At 40.5% G+C, this 19,105-nt stretch overlaps 2 protein-coding genes across 3 annotated transcripts in view; one reads left to right on the plus strand and one right to left on the minus strand.

Moving 5' to 3' along the window:
• The window catches only part of TPP2 (tripeptidyl peptidase 2), a 54,417-nt gene extending 53,221 nt beyond the window's left edge, over positions 1 to 1,196 (plus strand). For both annotated transcript variants that reach the window (XM_040584474.1, XM_040584475.1), the window contains one exon: positions 292 to 1,196. In XM_040584474.1, the coding sequence (XP_040440408.1) occupies positions 292 to 381 (90 nt within the window). In that variant the 3' untranslated portion in view covers positions 382 to 1,196. The remainder of the gene's footprint in view (positions 1 to 291) is intronic.
• METTL21C (methyltransferase like 21C) lies at positions 420 to 17,620 on the minus strand. Its single transcript, XM_040584164.1, has 6 exons — positions 17,488 to 17,620; positions 8,481 to 8,631; positions 5,156 to 5,316; positions 3,863 to 4,005; positions 2,245 to 2,362; positions 420 to 1,975 (listed from the first exon to the last, which is right to left on the minus strand). Exons 1-6 carry the CDS (start codon positions 17,618 to 17,620, stop codon positions 1,581 to 1,583), a joined length of 1,101 nt encoding a protein of 366 aa, XP_040440098.1. The 3' UTR covers positions 420 to 1,580.
• Between the last annotated feature and the right edge of the window lie 1,485 nt (positions 17,621 to 19,105).

The following is a 19,105-nucleotide window of genomic DNA, read 5'->3' on the forward strand; positions in this document are numbered from 1 at the left end:
CATTATGTTGCTGTTTAACCACTGTTATTAATGGGAATTAATGTAACTCCTGGAACAGAATTTTAGTGCATTGAGTTGAAAGACTGTAGATCATGTAGGATGATTTTCTTTTTCCTCTTTCAGGAAGGACAAAGTAATTCAAAGATCACTAGTTCTCCGATCTGTTATCTTTCTGATAGTAGACATCTTTAAGATGTTGATATCAATGCAGTGTTTGTTGGAAGGATTTAGATCTTAAAAAGAGTAAGACCCTAGAGCTTCTTTTTAAAAAAGTTCACTTTTTCTCTTCAGCTAATGAAGTTACTTGGATGGACTCATTGTGCAACTTTCACTGAAAATTGGCTTCCTGTCATGTATCCACCTGATTACTGTGTATTCTAGAAAACCAACGATTGTAAACTTGTAAGTGATTTTATATGGGGCAGGATATGAAAAATTTAAGTTGACTTTTTATTGGAACGCATGTTTTCATTACTGAATGTTGATTATTAAATTGTTTGTATTTATCAGTAAAGGCACTTCAGTACAGCTTAATACCTGTTAACCTAACTTGTCATCAGGGAGTTTCCTTATTGTGCATCCCATTGCTGGCAATGGATGTGCCAGAACTGCCAACACCAAGGATTTGGAATTAGGCTGAACAGGCTTACTGCATGCATGTTAGGTTCTTAATGATTACTTTTAACTGCAAACCTGTAAAAGCTCTGTATTTTTTACAGTAAAACAAATTTTAACATGTTTGATCTTCATTTCAATTGTATGAAGGCCTTAAAGCTACTTCAAGAGTAGCAAAAATTTTATTTATTAGATTAAAGCAATGGAACATCATTACCTGTATTGTTTGCAAGAGTTTACATTTAATTTTTTTTAAGAAAAATTCAACCTCTCAAATTGTAACAATGTGTAGCTCGGAATTGCTGATGCATAGGTGCTCTCCTAAAACTTCATTTTGGAGTGATTTCAGGCAAACTCAAAAACCCATGTGAAGTTGAGTATCAGGACAGGCTGATACATGTATAAAAGTGCCAGACAGTTAAATCTTGGTCAGGTATTGTAAAGCTATACATATATGTTTAATACGGTTAAAAATGTAAACCACAGCAGAATAAATGTGCAAAGTTGAAGATCAAAAAACACCATGTGCACTGTGATACTTTAAAATATTATTTTATAATTAATAAAAACAAATAATGAAGCTAAAAATTGTATTGGTTTCTGAAAGAGTACATAAATGAAGCTTGCTGGGAAAAAAAAAAAGGCAAAACACCACCTTACAAACAACAGAAGTTCAGTGCAGCACAGAAGATCAATGCTTTCTGTTAAAGCCTTTTTACTAACTATTGCTACTAACGTTGTTCCTTAAGCGGAGTGATACTAGTCTGTTTGAACAGGTCATGTGTGTCAGCCAGGGACAAACTGCTGTATGATATCTTGTCAATTTTTTCATAACTTGTAATGAAAAACTTGGATACAACTGCAACTTTTACAAACATAAATGCACAGAAGGTGCATGGTAATGCTGCAAAGCATTCCAAACTGTAAGGTGCTGCCACTAAATCAAAAAGTAGTAGTTTTTCTCTTTAATTCTCTCTTACTGTGGCTTTAAGGAGCTTGACATTTGATTCTGGAAATTCTGCTAGAATGGTTGTGTTAAATATACTGCAAATTTTTTCCAAAAACTCATAGTCTGTACTGAATCTGAATTTATTTGCCCATAGTAATACTGTTCCTGGCTTACAAAAATACACCATTGTTGCTAGCAGGGGGTCCAAAGCAGTATGATGGTATACAACGTCACTTGCCAGTAGGAAATCATAATGGTAAGTTGATGCAGGAAAGTCTTCATTGAGGCCTTCTCCCCATACCAGTTTTCTTACTTCAGGTTTGTGCATATTCATGTTTTGTGTATTTCTTGAAATATTATATGAGAGATTTTCAAGAACTTCAGGCAAATCAGTAGCTGTAACGTAAGCTCCTAAATAAAACACAAATTTGTTTTGATTCATAGATACGTAGTTGAACATAGATGTATATAAAAAAACTTTACCTACATGCCCAGCTTCCCCCTCACCAATAACTAGTGTAGTTACTTTATTAATAAAACCATATTTTACAATAATTTTCATTTTAAAAAAGCAGTGACAAACAAAATACTTGGGCTGTTGCTTCATTGCCTTAAAGTGACAGGAGCAGATCTGTATCATCTTTTACAAGAAATCCAAAAGGAAATACAACTTCACTAACCTAAGATACAGGCCACAATGGAAACCAAGCCTGTTCCAGCGCCAATTTCCAAAACTTTTTTGTCTTTGAGGTTGAATTGTTCTTGATTTGATTCCAGATATTGAGATAAAGCCAGTGCCTAAAATGGTTAACACATATCCATAAGGCAGAAACAAGGTAAGTTCCACAGAAATTCATCAGGTTTTTGTTATGCAGAGTTGGGATTTTTTTTTATACAATGAAAAACACAGAAGGCTGTGACATAAAAATGTAATAAGGAAAGAATTATTATGTGTTCTGGTTTTATATATGAAAAAAAATTCAAACAGCTTATTTTTAGTTTTAGGTTTATGGGATATGTATTTGCTGCACACTGCTGTATACTCTTAGTCCTCTGACAGCCCATGGTAGGCAGTGTTTCAATGTGAACCATACAGTCAGAACAGCAAACGAGGTTTAGCGATATGTAAAAAGTAATGTTCTGGTTTATAATCATGAATGTTACGGTTTGTTATCACTAGCATGAAGCAGGTTGAGGCTTCAGCAGAGGTTTTTCAAGAACAGATTTTTATTTTTTTGGTTAAAATTCTTCTTTTTATGCAAAGGAAATATTAAAAAAATTGTTATTTACCAACTCAACACTTGTCTCTTGATACTAGTATAAACTTTAAAAAAAAAAAAACAAAACAAAAAAACCAAGAAAAAAACCACAAAACAGCAGCATAATATGGAAATTGTTTACCAGATCTTTGTAAACATCTTATCAATGGAATATAAATTGGCTGTTCGTGAGCAAAATGAACTGATGCCAAAGAAACTAACTGCCCTTTTGCTTCTCTTCAGATTTGTGTTACTGTTTTTAACTCTTGTGCTTTTCATAATTTAATGCTGGCTACCTGCTCTGGGAAGGCTGACAGCTAATGAATCACCGGTCCAATTTGTCCAACCTCTTGATTTTCTTGGAAAGTTTTGCAGTCTGCATTCTGACACCTGATTAATGTGAAAAGTGATGATCTGACATTTCAAAATAAGATACCATTTCACCCATCCAGATGCTTTCTTTTGCTCTGTTGTTTTGAAAATGTCTGCCTTTTTCTGTGAGCTTTTTCAATAAATGTGGATCTGAAAATTTTGAAATCCCAATTTTCACATCTTTATCAGTTGACCCTCTCTTCCCTCCACCTAAAACTCTGTTTTTAAGAGCAGGGAGAAACAAAGACTGAAGAACTGTTTGCAAGTACTGTTTTCCATACAGCAATGGAACTTTCCCAGCCTGTTCTTTAAAAGAAGCATATTTAACTGTTCTTTTATTTATTTATTGTTTACTTCCCAGCAGTGACTGACTTGAAACATGGAAGAAGCTGGACACTTCTTCCTGAGTTCCCTTTCTTAATTTTTTTTCAGTATTTGCATGCAATTTACAAACATTTCAGGGCCACAGTGCTTTTGGTGTGAACCGGCAAATTAGCACAAGGCAGAGCTTTCTGCTAAAGTACTTCACAACTTTGTTCTGCATAGGGAAAATTCTGACTTCTGCTGCCAGAAGTGTCATCTAAGAAAAGCTTCCTTAGTATTTGTGTGCCAGTCATTGTTTACTCTTTTTGTTGTGTCAGTTTTCTGGATACTGTCATGTACTTACCCCCGGCCATACCACGGCTCCAAAGTGTTCTATGGACTCCTGAATGACGATCTGGTGGCCAACATACGTGTAGTGCTCTTTATCAAAGTAGTGTGAAACTCTAGGAACCCAGTTCTGTAGTATTTTAAGAATTACTGGTGAATCTGTGAAAGAAATGATAAAATTTTTATTTTTATATGCAGTTTGTTAAAGCGTAAAAAGTATTTTGCAAAAATAGTATGTAGGCACATGGATTAGAAAAGTTGTCAGGCCACTGGCCTTGATACCAGTTGCTGTCCAGAAGCGGAACGGTCGGGCTGGCCAGAGAGCAAAAGGAGCAATGGTAATTCCCTGCCATTTTGGGTGTGTGTGTGGGCAATTTACAGAGATAAATGAGCCTTTTAGACAAATCTGCTCATTCACATATATAACTCTGCTAATAACAGCTAGAAGACTTTCAGGACCGAGTTCACTTGTATTTTGGGATATGCTGTAGTTCATACTGTGACGTGGTATGCCACGTATAGGGGCTTTGTTTTCATTTGTGGGGCCAACAGATCTAGAACATTAAACTTTTTACATAGGAAGGATGTAGGATTTGCCTCTTACATTGAAGAAAACCTAGCTGCTCTTAGTGGTTATTTTTTTAACTGTTCTTCCACAAAAGCAGGGTTGTAAGATACTCTTCAAGTATATGTTGATGTGAAAGGTGCAGTTCAGCAAGTCAGTGTTACGGTTGTGCTAGCATGGCTCATCGTAGCAAATAGGCTTGTAAATGAGGTATTTTGGAGAGCACTGCTGAACTGCTCCATCTGACCTCACTGAAAACAAGGACACTGTTCTGAATGACTGTCCTGTTGTTGGAAGCCTGTTAGCAGGATTGCATAGATGATACAAAATTAACTTTAGCTGCAAAGAAAAATTTTGCTTCAGCTTGCATAGGTTTTCATTGATGCTTGCCTGGAGTCCTTGGTAGGTGTTTGAGCATTTTGGCCAGTTCCAATTTGTAATACCACAGCTTCAAAAGTGTCAGTCCAATTAATGCATATTATAATCATATCTCTGATTGTAATTTAAAAATAATTCTTAAGTGTCTCGTAAAATCCAGAGAGCTTTTTAGACATACATCTTAATTATGCAGCTAGTCTTTTTTGTAGATTTAGTCTGATAATAAATACAAACATAAGGGGAAATGGTGGGAAAAAATAGAGATGAAAAGTGACATGATGACATCTACTGTTTGAAGACTGAGACAAAGGGAAGTACGAAATGCTAGCATGCCATAGCAATTGCAGTATTTAAATTGAATTAAACCTGAGTTGGGTTCTGCTGTTGATGATGCACACTTTGAGCTGCAAGTGCAGTTTTCGGAGTCATACTGCTCTTCACAGTTTTCTTCCTCAGTCTGGCAGTCCATTACTTCTTGAATTTTGTTGGGGAATGGTGGCTGCTGTGCAGAGATCATGGCAAAAGAGCTGAAAAGGAAGAGGGAAAACAATGCCGAAGCTTGAGGGCACTCTGTATGAGATACAACTGGAAGAAGACAGTGAGTAGTTTGGGTGGGCTTGAGTTTTGGGTTTGGTTGTTGTTTTTTTTTCTTCAATGGCTGGTTGAACGGATAAGAAGCCATGATGAGAGGTGACATCCCGGATAGGAAGCCATGATGAGAGGTGACATCCCCACTCCACTGGAAGTTGCTGTGAGCACTTTCTGGTAATGCAGTAATGCCATCAGAGTTTTTATTTTATCATGTTTATCATATTTATTATTGCATTTATTTTATCACTGATGCAAAACCTTATTATGTCACTGACTGGATGCCACTAATCAGTCTGAAAAGTGAGCTACTTGCATGGTACCTCATATCAACTGAAGCAACAGCTAGGAAAGATGAACTGTCTTTTCATAGCTAAGACCTTTTATCTGTGTAATTTACTGTTTTTCAAAGAAGTCAGGACTTGGCCTTCTGCAATAAGAACTGGTTAATGTGCTGCAGTCAGTGTTCTTGGTTTTGTTTCCTTCTGTACAGTTGCCTTCTCTTCTCTGCCTTTTCCCGCAGAAGAGCTAATTGAATTACATGAAATGTAGTGAATTTCAGAGTATGCAGACTGCAGTCAGGAAATAATTGCAGCAAGAAGTTTGTATCGGTAAGATTTTTTTGAGAAATATATTCAGGTGCAAATGTAAAGAATCTGTCAGAACTGGTGATGACTACAGCCAGAGAACACTTACTTGAAGACGCAGTCTTCTGAACATTTCATGTTTAAACATGCAAAGCACACCATTTTCAAATCTGAGGGGTTGTCTGGATTTTTGGTAAGGCTCTTGTAGTACGAAATTTGTGCTATTTAAGTGAAAAGCCAGTCCTGAAATTACAAAACAGGAGGAAACTTTGCCTTGTCCAGTATTCTCGTGTAAAAATCAGAAGGGCTTGTTTAATGAGTAAACTGTTCAGTTTGTCATTCTGGGTAGAAAGTGGTCCTTTGGTATTTGTTTTTTCCCTTGCTTAGACAAGTTCTTACTGCAACTGGTCAAAATTTCAATTGGCTATGGGTAGCAGTGAATATCGGAAAACAGCTTGGAAACATGCATAGTAAATATGTATTTACTTGCAGTAAATACAGTTGTGTCTCTGATTGTGATACGTATATCCAGTTATCACTCATTCAGTACAGACTGTATTCTAAATTCAATTAGACATGTTATATTACTTTTTCAAATTAAAAAGTTATGCTTTTTCCTATTTAGTCCTTTGAGCTCCTCTAAAACAGGAGTCTGCTTAAATATTTACAAAGACACTTTGCTCTTTTTATTAAATCCCTTCTTAAAACGACCAGCGGGTCTGAAAAACACCTAGAAATTACACTGATACTGTGGTGAGACTGATGTGGTCCTTAAGTCCATCCCTTGCCTGAGCTGTTCAGATGGTAAATTGTGGGGATAAAGATTGTGCACTCTGCACTTGTATGTCACACAACTCACTGGGTTCTGTTTTACAGCTTGGGCTTCTAGATGCTAGAATAATACCAATATTTTTTCATACGTGTAGCTTTTGCTGAACAGAAGGGGGTTTGTGTGTGTGTGTGTGTATCCTACTGCCATAACTATTAGATTATATATTACATAAAACGGAGTTAAAAGTAAAGCTTTTTTTTAATCTGCAAACTACAGGAGAATGTAGTCTTACAATTTGTATTATCATCTTGGCACTAGTGATGCACAGCTTTGTTTTATCATTGTAAATGACAAACTGTACCTGAAGACTACAAGCACAAGTGAGTATTGACTATGCTATTTGCAAACAGGTAGTGTCTTCATTGTTCTATACCAGGGGTCCTCAAACTACGGCCCGCAGGCTGGATACGGCCCCCCAGGGTCCTCAATCCAGTCCCTGGTATTTACAGACCCCCCCTGCACCCCCCTGCCGGGGGTTGGGGGGGAAACCAAGCAGCCGCAGATGACTGCCTGCCACTGCATCTGCGCGCCGGCCCCCTGGTTAAAAAGTTTGAGGACCCCTGGTCTATACCCTATGTGTAATATGGTCAAGTTGCTGCTGTGCTTCTGGAATTGTAAAAACTGACATTTCTTACTACTATTACATTTTTCTGATCCATATTTTACTGAAAATGATGCATCTCTAAATGAATTTTGATTTAAGAATATTGCAACCGAAATCTGTTCCCTTAGAAAATGTTGGCCCTTTCTGAATGGTAACAGCTAATTTCTTTCCAGAATGATCCTGATGGGAAATAATCACCTAAATTCAGTGCTTTCCAAAGTTTTTAAACAATTTTTGACTCCGTTAATAATCTTAAACTGGTATGAACAAAAAAACCTTAGAAAAATCACATTTGATTTCTTCAGAACCTAAGGAAGAAAAAATAATTTACAAAATTGTGTCTACTTGACAATGCCATGTAAAATTAACAAGGTAATTAAACACTGAATGACAAATTGTAAGATGAAGATAAATCTTAAGGTAACAGCTTATCCCCTATAAGAATAAATTTTGTGCCTTTTGAACTTCCGAAATCCATTGCTTGGAAAGAATTTTTCAAATCTAGCTACCTGGCCAAGAAAAAAGTAGGTTAGTGAGCAGGACTGTGTCACTGGGTCTTCCGTTGTAAACACAGCTCTGAATGTTTCTCTCACCTCTGCACATTTACACAGCCCAGTCTGTTTCAGTCTGAATTATTTGGCCAAAAGCCAATTCTGGTTGCTCAGTGGGAAACTCGATTGCAGTGTATTCTTTGTGAGATAGGGCTTAGCCATACACTCATACCATACACAAGCATCTGTGTTTCTTAGAGCTTATGCAATTTTCTCTTGTTGTCATGCACAAAATAAAAAATAAAAAAAAAACTACTCTAAATTCTAGGAAATAAAGGAAGTGTCAGTACTAGGAACCTCACTATAGTAAACCTATATATTTGAATCAACAAAGTAAATGTATCCAAATACTGAAAACCGGCAATGATAGCCACTCTTGGCGAAACAGCAGAGGTTAGGTAAGCTGGATTTCGTTGGTTAACATGGCTGACCTGAAATACAAGAATTCTGACAAACATATTTCTGTTGTTAGTTAGCGGAGAACACAAAGGCATGTCAGACAAGGTTAGCTGTACAGCTGTGTGGGTACCTGCTGTGACAGAGGGCACTGGAAGTTTCCTGTGGGCGGATGCATGCTCCAGAGGTTTTTATACAGACATGCACCTGGAAGGAATAACTCTGCTCTGACCAGTCGGCTTGCAGGTTATTTAGAGTAACATTACCAGGCAGTGCTCGAAGAACTTACTATGTTACACTAAACTGTTCCACATTTGGAGTACAAAATGAAAATGCTCTTAGGCTTTGAAGTCCCAAGTGTACCAACCTTCAGGAATAAAATCTTTGCTTCCTCCATCCTCTTGTTCTGTTTTTGCAGATTAAGTGTTCCCCATGTTCGCCTTACTGTCTGCAGTGCTGACCCAAACAAGCAACTTACCTTGGGCAAACTAGCGCATAAATAACATGTGTGATTGCTTGGCAGTAGCTCAGACGCAGAGAAAAGTGCATCCAGCTCCTGCTGCCAGGAAAAGGTCAAGTCTTCCTTGCTTCGCTGAGCGTCTGGTTGTGGAAGCTCTGGGTACCCTCCCCTGCCCTGAGTCACGGACAGCATGGGGACCTGACAGTCCTGAGGAAATAACAGCTCCCCCGTTAGCTTTAGTGCAGGTCATAACCACAGGGAACATCATATCTGCTGAGAGTGTGGACACAAAAACACGCTTTCATCAGAAAATCTTGCAGTTGCTTGTTTTAAAACAGACGGATATTATAGATGTGTATACATATAAATATGTATTCCTTACACATTTAAAGAATTTTAGAGGTTTATATGCATTTACCACTTTGCTGCCCTTCTGTCTTCCCCTTCGTCTTGGAAAAGATTCTGTAGAAACAGATTCAACTATAGAGGGTCAAAAAATTTAAAAGGAACTTCGAAAGTCGTAAAGCTAGAAAACCACCCCTGGCTAAATAGTAAACAACTATTGCTGGCAAAAGAAATAAGCTGGAGGCAATGTAGATTTTTTTATTATTTTTTTTAACTCTATGGACGTTTTCATCTTTGGATGAACAGCTTTTGAATTTAGGTAATGTACTCTTGAAGCGTGGCAAAGGGAAAAAATGAGTCTTTTCCATCACTGCGGCTGTGTGTTTCACACATCAGCCACTGTGTGTCTCTAGTACTCACACAAGTATAAAAAACACTTGGCTGCTCATTCAAATGTGCACCCAGTTTCTTTCCTCCTCGGAAATTCAATAATACTTTTTTTTTTAATATGTATTTGGGACCTGGTATTAAGACATTAACTGTGTTGATAGCATAAATGCTGCGTTTCACAGACCTGCCTGACATTACAAGTAGTGCAAGTGAGCGTTCCCAAGCTACGTCAGTAGCTGTTATTAGAAAGAAAAAGGCAGATGCACTGCTGTTGGAATGACCACCATACCTTTTTTAAAGATGTGGTCTTTTTAGCAGGCACGTTCTTGCTGTCACGTTTATTATATTTGTCACTGGGGGTGAACGTAGCTCAGACTGGTGCTGCTCTTAAAGTTCCATCCCAAGCTTTGGCAAGGGGGTTGATGCTGAACATGAATAGTTTATTTTTTAAATCAAATCACGGGAACTGGCTTACTCTATATCGTGTCTCTTGTGTGAACAGCTAAAAAGGATGGCAACTGTAAGGACAGTGTTACAGCTTATTTACAAATCGTGTAGGCACGGCTTCGCTTCTCGTAAGTGATACAGGAGTCAACGCTGATACTCTGCAATGTAGCTGTTGACATATATTTGCTATACAATTTCTATAAATGCTTCCTGTGCCACAGTCTATCTCCAAGTGTTTCTTGTTTAACACTGAAAATGAATGTTGTCTGGAGGTGTAGCCCTAATGGGGTTAAAACTTCTCCAGACTTCTGTGAACGGGCAGGCAAAGGGGAGTAGAGCACCTCAGGTTTATGTATAAAAGGGCGATTTTCAGTTACAAACTCAACATCCAGTTCCACAAAGCTCTGAATTACTTGGTTGGCTTTTCTGTTTCTGTAAGCTCTTGGAATTTTGCCACTAGACCGTTTGTGGAAGACAAAACACAACAGGCTGCCAAATGTGACCAAGTAAATCAAACTTCAAATATTTTTAGAATGTATTTGTTTTTAATATGAGTTGTGTGGATTGTGTTTTGGGGTTTTTAAAGTCTGGTTATATGAAACCTAATTGATGCTGTGAGTATTTTTCCTTTTTAGTGCTATCAAACTACCAGGAAAGCTGGGAAGAGTATTCTTCCTAGTTCTGCCTGTCACTGCACTCAGTAGTAGTATCCTCGTCAGTGTACAGGCAGAGCAGACCTGTGTTCCTATTACTGGTTTATAAATTAGAGTGATTTAAATTTAAAACAAATTTTAAAGTTCCTGTGCTGTTAATAGCAAGTTCAGTGTAAACTGATGAAAAATTGTTAAAACCTTAATGAAAAGATTGTGAGAAATAAGTATGAAAATGTTACCGTCTTCTCTGAACCCATCAGGAGCACGAAGCCTGCCAGATCTGTGCCAGAAGAAGGGAGAGTTACACCAGAAAAGATAAAAGGGATGATTTTCAATGATATTAATAGTCACAAATTGCCAGGCCGGATGGTCATTACCCAGAACTCTGTGGGTGAAATTACCAGCTCTGAGCCAGAGCGTGGTGCCTGCTGCTGAAAGCAGGCTTGATACCGGCGCACCGGCAATCGTGCAAATGCGAGGTGTGTTTCTAAGGGGGTCTCGCAGGTGGGCTAGTAAGTCTGACATCTGCGCTACTTAAACCAAGGGGAACAACAGTAGTGTTGGTATTAGCTGATAAATAAGGCATAGCATAGGAGAGGAAGAAAGTTTGTACATTTTTTTGAAAGTGTCTACAAGCATGCAGTTCAGGATCCTTCAGTTAACAGAGCATACGTGGAGTTCCACAAGCTTTTGGTAAGGTCGCTCATTCAAGATCCTTACAGGAATTAAGCTTTGCTGGGATAAGAAGGGGGAGTAATCATTTGTCTTAATATTTTGTTAACAGCAAGGACACGTTAAATGGTCAGGTTTACCATGTCCTGTGGGGAGCTGTGCTGCTGAGTGTATTCCTGAAAGCCAACAGGAAATGAAAATAGTGTGGTGACAATAATGTAGAATTATTCAAGATAGTGAAAACAAACATAAGCTGGAGAGTTCCAAAAGGATCTCTGACATGTTATGAGAGGTGATAACGTGATAAATGAAATTCGGCGTTGACAAGTATAACATAATACACAGGGACAACCCCTTAACTCAGTACCACCTAGGAGAGAGATCTTAATGGCACCAGAGACAGCTATATAAAAATACCTTCGCAAACCATATCAGTAATCAAAAACCTAAAGGAACTGTTGTGTTTTTACAAGGAGAAGAAAAAAAAAAAAAAAAACCAGGAAAGTTGCTTATCCACTCTAGGAATCCAGAGTTTGTCTTAATGTTCAGTGTGTGACTCAAGTCTGAAACATTCAGGGTCTCGTAGCTCCTGCAGGATTTGCTGGAGGTCCCAGGTGGCCTGGTGAATGACTGATGAAGAATGGCAGACTCACAGTTCTAGAGCAGATTCTCCTCATCCTGATTGCTGGAGGCATCTGCTGAACTTTTCTGGATGTGGAAAGCATGTTTGCATTCTCTGCATTGCAGGGACTTCTTAACTGCTGTCAGCAGCCAGCTAAATGTCCACAGCATAGCGTGGACAGGGCCTGTGCTGTTTGCTTGCAAGGTAAAATTTGTTCCAGATTAGCATCTTCAGTGTTTGGAGTGTTTGGCCTTCCCTTCCCTCCCCTTGCCCCCTCCCCATTCCTTGTATCTGTGGGATGGATCCCCAGCTTAAAGTCACTAATACTCGATACTGCTGGCTTTCCTGCCTAGCGGCAGCCAAAAACATAAAAAAACACAGAATATGATCCTCAAACCAAACCCACTGTTTTCATTATTTTTAAAATGAGAACTTCTTTCTCCTCGGTACAGGCCTCCTTTTGGTCACTCAGCAGAGCTGACTCAGGGATGGAGACTCAGCCACTTCCCTGGGCAGCCTGTTCCAATGCCTTACAAAACCATTCTTTTCTTTCTTTGATTTAGCATTTCATGTTAAGCTGGTCAGGCTTGACCTTATTTGCACATACAATGAGATGCCACGCATCTCAAAGAAGGGAGCAAACCAGAGTGTAAGTAATTACTTAATTTGTGCTACCACCTAGGGGATCCTCATGTTTAGGAGGGTGGAAGAATGAAGAGATGCTCCAAGATTTTATGCTGAGAAGAGGGACCCCAGGCTGTGCCCACCTTGCCAGCAGCTCCTGACGGCTGTTAGCAGTGTGTCATGTATTTAATGCCTGCTCTCTCCTTCCCTGGCAGTGCAAGCGCTGCAGCTCAGTAGCAAAACGCTGGGGAAACCAGTGGTGTATCACCTGGGCTTGCTGCAAGAATTAAAATGGTGAGGAATGGGGCTATAAATTGAGTGTTTATTTACATTGTCTAACCATCTTCTGTGACTTAGGCTGCTTTGGATTAGGTTGAAGAGCCTCATTTATGTGAGAACAGATGTGTTTTGTACTTTCTGTGTCCATCTCTGATCTGAAGTGCTCTTCCAGCCTTGCAGGAAAAGCAATGAGACAGCCGAGTCAAAATTTGGCTTTGGGTGCGCCGAGTACGATGTCCCTTCACTTGTTTTTCAGTGAAGAGCCCTGACGTGTTATTTAGGCACATGCTGTGTTACACTAGAAGTAAGTTTGGGGGGGTGGGGGGTGCGGGGTTTGGGGTTTTTTTGGTCCCCCTAATATTTGCCTTGTTGAAGTTTCTGTCTAGCTTCTGTATGCGTTTCCTGTCACAGCAAAGACCTGTTATGTCAATGAGCACAGGTCATTTGGATGCCACGCACTTGCACTGGGAGATGGTTAGAAAGGTACGACAGCAGAGGGAAGGCAGTGAGGGAACAGGGGGGCACAACATCTGGCACCGCTGGATGTGAAAAGCGCATTTGGCTGCGCGAAGTCATGGGTGAACCAGATCCTTTGCCCTCATGTCCACACGCTGACAGCCAGATAACACACCCATGGATTTTTCTGCAGCTGATGAACTCTTGTTTTATTACAAGGCCATATGCTTCTGCTCCCCGCAGCAATGAGCTTTGGGCATGTCTTCAAGCCTTCCGTAGTTAAATTTCTCAAAATCAGAAGCTGCTTTCTTTCAAGGGATTATTTTACTTCGAATTTCCTTGTTCATCCTGGTTCTCCTCTCTGTTTGGACAGCACTGTTTTTAATAGGGAGGAACAGGTTTTTTCCCATGGTGCCACCTCTTTCTTATTGATTATTTACCCCACCTGTCTGGAGATCATCTGCTCCCTGGAGAAAGTAGCCATTAAAGATGAACTTTCATCTGAACTTTCTCAAAGCTTGGGAAGAATTTTACCTCTTCACTGAGGAGCCCTCTATCCTGCCACGGGGTGTTGTCTTACCTCCCGTGGTCCCTCTGCCATTTCTCAGCCGGTTGCTTGGGGAAGGACTCAATGCCATCTGCTATTTTTTCCTTATGGCAAGGAAAAAGTTCTTGAACTAATTCCATCGGGCTTTTTATAGAGCAAAGATTGTGATGGTCTTAATTTACTGAACTGGAAATTTTACAGCAGGGCTGCCTTCACTCGATCTGTTTGGGGCTGGTTACTATACACACAAGTGAGGGACCAGCTTAAGCTGGCTGTGTTAGGGATGGACACGCCGCCCTCAGTGCTGCAGGCTTTGGCTGAATGCAGTTATCACTGTACAGAGATAAAACTAGCAGGGCTTTTTTATCAGATGTGGGTTTTTGGTGTTGGGTTTTTTATGGTTTGTTGTAGTTGGGTTTTTAGGGGTTTTTTTTTTGTTTGGTTGGTTGGTTGTTGGGTTTTTTTGTGGGACACTTAGCTATTCCCTGTTATAATAGTATTTGCCTAGGATTAAATTCTGCAAGTTCTTATTCAGGTAAAGCTATTCTGAAGCCGGGGAGGGTTTTGTTGTCGTGAGGGATGATTAAATGGCTGAGTAAGGAGAATGCAAGATCTGATTAATGGAATACCACTGAAGGGTGTCCTTGCTTCTCTTCCACTTGTAAAAAATCTGGTGTTTCTCTAGAAGGAAGATAAGAATGGATTGAAAGTAATTTTAAATGAATGTTTTGCAATAGTAACTGATTATTTAGAAACTGGTCTTTGCAAACTGTTACTAGAAGTAGCTTGACCTTATTAAAAAAACATCAAATGCAAGAGTCTCTATTGACTTGGCAGCCACCTTTAGAATCACAGAATCACTTAGGTTGGAAAAGACCCTCAAGATCATAAAGTCCAACTGTTAACTCAGCACTGCCAAGCCCGCCACTAAACCACGTGTTTTTTAACAAGCCTGGCCTTATAATGAGCTTAACTGTACAAATACCATTGCATGAACTGTTTTTGCATGAACTATTGTTCATGCAAATCAAAAATCTAGTGCAAACCAAAGCAGCTCTGTGCCTGAATTAGTCCAGATACTGCTGATGACAGTATTGAAACCATAGTTAAAATGTCAGATGGTGACACTAAGGTAAATTTCAATGTCATTGGAATCAGTGGTATTTTTGCCTTGGACTGTGAGAAATGTAGTATTTCATCACTTCCTCAGGTTTAGCTGTAAGAGGGCTCTCGTGCATTTGGTATTGTGCTTTTTAATTCCCTCTCTTTCATGCTTTCTGCCCTCTTTTCATTTATATACTGAGTTTGGGTGCGAAAGGGATAGTTTGAAACCTTCAGTTTCACTTGAATTTCATTAATATCTGTGTGCTGCAATATGCAATATTTTTGAAAGCTCAACAGCTTTCTCTAAGCATGAACTACAGAATGTAATCCTGAGTCACTAGTAACATTTATTTAAAAAAAAAATAAAAATCTATTAAGCTCCAACATCTATCATCACATCTTTTGTAATTGCTGTCCAGAGCTATAAATGGGCTGTAAAGTCAGTGCTGACTGTCGGGCTGTGCCTTGCTGTGCTCGTTCACAGGCAAACTGGCTGTCTTGTGAGTAGGAATAGGATGCTGACTTTGCTCTATAAGAGCCTAAAAGGATTGCAGTCTGGGTATTTAACAAACCGCTTGCTTTCACTCAGAAGTTGTCATTAAGCCCATCCTAGCTCGCTGAAGAGGGAGCTGCCAGCAGTGCACAGATGATTTCTTTAGGACATCAGAAATAGTTCCTGGTTTTGGTCTGCAGGAGCACCAGTTGGGCTTTGCTGCCTTTCAGGGGGATATGAAGCAAAGTTTGACTGTTTGAAAAGGAGAGTTTGGGCTTGCTTTTTTTTTTTTTTCCTTTTCCTTTAGCAGAGGAACACTTGAATCTTGGCACGTTTGCTCAGCTTCACCTACCCTATCAGCGTGTGTTGTGGAGGTGAGGGACGAGAAGTCCCAGGAGCTTGGTTCCAGGGAGGTAGTCAGTCTTGGCAAACCTTTTGTTGTCCTGCTGCCTCCGCAGTCATGCCATGTAATAGGTTAGGAATGGCCCAGAGAAAGCAGAATTACGTTATCTGGAAAGTACCAGTAATACTTAAAGCTATGAAAGATTTGCCTGGCAGCTTTTGTAAGGCTGTTCAGAAAAGATATTTTGGGATGACTATTGCAGCAAGGTTAAAACTGTTCCCTGCCCAGCACCACCAAAAAGCTGAGGGGTCACTTCATGCGTTTTAAGGCAGCCATGGGCCCTGCAGATACTCTGCTGGGCTGCTCCCCACCGAAGATGCGGTCGCAGGCAGAGCCAGGGTCTCAGTACTTGAGCCTACTTAGTCAAAAAGACAATTATTTTAACAGCTGTTTAAGGACCAGGATTGCAGCATTTCAGTGCAGATGGAAGCTCGGGGGGGGGGGGGGCAGCTGTGCTGTGTAGGAAATTATCGAGTGAAATGTATGCCATGAGTATCGGTATCCTAACGCAGAGCGCAGGCTAATCCTGTAGAGCACTACAGCAGTAGCAATCCTGGGCAGTTTATATCTGGCGTTACAAACCTGGTTTTTTGTATCCCTTATCCTCTCCTCTGTCCCAGAACTCGAACCTGCCTGTCTTCAAGCTCCTTGTTGCTGGCAGGTGTGCTGCCTTTTTGCTTCTGCCTGCTTGGGTGGTGCAGTGATGCTCACACCTGCATGAATGGATGTGACCTGCTCCATGGGGAAATATTCACAGATCTCCACAAGAACATCGTGCCGTTGTATGGAGGCTTTTATTTTATTTCTTTCTGGTCAAATACTGAAATGTATTGCAAAATTTGCAAGGAGCCCTCTCCAGCTGTTTTATATAGCATCCACAATAACTTCCCATCTAGTGAATGCTTTCTTATGCAGTTATCCATGTACAAGTTATGAAAATCAATTACAAGAGTAATAGTCTTATTTTGTTTTTGCTTATCACCTGTTCTGCAATGTAGCTCTTCTAAAGAATGTGTGCTTAGTGGTAGCGCCATGTGAGCTGAGCAGTTTTTCCCCTGCAACAACTGCCAGCTGCAAAGACTTTAAAAACAAGAACTGAGTTTTGCAGTATTTTTCTTTAGCCGACACCCCTTGTTCTAACACTTCAGAGACTCCAGACAGTCATCTCTGTTCAGTTGGTAGCAGCTTAGTCTTCAGCAAAGTCTGTCTTAAACATGAGCTGGCCAAAAGGGAAAAAAAGAGGAGCAGAGACAAAGGACACTGTCTACTATGAACAAGACTTGTTGTAAATAATACGGCTTAACTTTTTTGCAAAATGGGTAATTGTGACTTGCATAACTCTGCGTGGTAATGCTGGCTGTTAAATACATTATTTCTGTAATATTAATTATTGTGGGTATATCCAGCACCTGTGTGAGCAAAGGCCGCTGTGAGCTCTCTGACCACAGGCTCCTGTCATTCCTGTGCTGAGCGAGATGTTTGTAGGCGGGTGCTTGGGGCGTCGCTGATTTATCACTTGTGTTTGAAAATGGTCAGTGCTGGACCATGCATGTCCCCATGAGTAAAGCTCCTCTGCTCTTGGAGACTGAAGTGTCCTTCTGCACCCGCGGGTTTCGGGAGGCAGCAAGCAGCCTGGTTGGTGTACCTGCCTGCTGCTGATGGACATAGTTCTCACTCAGCTGTTGGTCCTCCCGAGGTGCCCTCACAGAAGTATCTGTCGCAAAGGCACTTGCAACATTTTTTTTTTTCCAGTTCTTGCTGACCAGGTCCTGCAACATCATGCAGATGCTGGGGAGGATATGACAGCACAGTGACATGTGCACCTTACTGATTCTGTGCCAGGTTCACAGGTTGGTGACGGCAGCGGCTGCTTCCCACCCCACCTGCTCCGCTGCAGGGCCTTTTGTAAAGTATTTGTTGGTAACTCACAGGGATGAGAGGAACCTGATGCTTTCAGGGACCGCCCCAGTTGGCCTCAGGGCAATACATGGTGCTCTCATTTCTTAAACCTATATTTAAGCACCACCAAAAAAGAAATTCAATATTCATGCTGTGAACAGACTTACCCTGCTGGAAGTTAAGTATGTGCTGAACATGGATAGTTCGGTGTTGGAGTGGCAGCGTGAGCCAGGGAATGAGGATGGTCCGAACTTGTGCCCAGGACTCTGGAAGCATCCATACCCTGATGCTGTACGCGTATAAACCCTTCTGTCCCCATCTCCTTTCTACAGCTTGAAAGGGGAAAGGGAGCCCTTTACAAGAATCTCGCTATAAGCTATAGAAGTTTGTGAAACACCAAATGAAGATTTTTAAAATGTATTATGACTATTATTATTGTTAGTCTCCTGGTTTGCACTAAAACCATTTAGGTTTGTGGGATTATTTTTTTTTTTCAAAGTTCCTTCTGAATTTTGCCAGGGAAATCCCTTAGCTTATACATGGTGTGTTGTGTTTGAAAGCTGGCTAAGTGGGGAGCAGAATCTATCCCCTTAAGTTAAACAATTATTTTGGTGAGAGAGAAGTTCACATTTATCTGGAAATCTAAAAATGTTCTAGATGCTTATCGCCTGTCCCTATGCAAACTGTTAATTTAAAGATTCCGTTTTTGAAACAGCTGGGATGGGGTTCAGGGATCTCAAATAACAGGTTTACCCAAACCCATCCCAGTTTGTGTGTCATCTTTGTTCTCCTGCATCACTTGCATTGTTGTGTCTGGAGCTGACAATAGAAACCTTTCATCATCTCAGCACTGAGGTTTCCTTTTATCTCTGCTGTTCCTCGCATGACGTGAAATGGCAATGTGGCACTGTAGGTTTATTGGAAGGGAATTTGTTATCCTTAAACCTGCTCACTGAAATAAAGTAAGAGATTGGAACTATGTGACCTGCTGTCTCACAATGGAAAGGCGTGTTCACTAATGAGTATCTAGGAGTATTTACGTGCAAAGACAATTCTGTGTATTCACCAAGTCGGAGAAGACACCATAAACAATTACATATATCAAGGCATTCACTCTCTCCTAGTTAGCTTGGGGATGGTTCCCATTAATTTCTTTAGGTTTAGCCTGGGGTCCTCAAACTACGGCCCCCCAGGGACCTCAATCCGGCCCCCGGTATTTACAGAACCCCCCCGCCGGGGGTTGGGGGGGGGGAAACCAAGCAGTCGCAGATGACTGCCTGCCACTGCATCCGCGCGCCGGCCCCCTGGTTAAAGAGTTTGAGGACCCCTGGTCTAGCCCCTCCTGTCCTGGCTGCAGTGCAGGT

The sequence above is a fragment of the Falco naumanni genome, chromosome 2 (genome assembly GCF_017639655.2).
Source record: "Falco naumanni isolate bFalNau1 chromosome 2, bFalNau1.pat, whole genome shotgun sequence".
NCBI lineage: Eukaryota > Metazoa > Chordata > Aves > Falconiformes > Falconidae > Falco > Falco naumanni.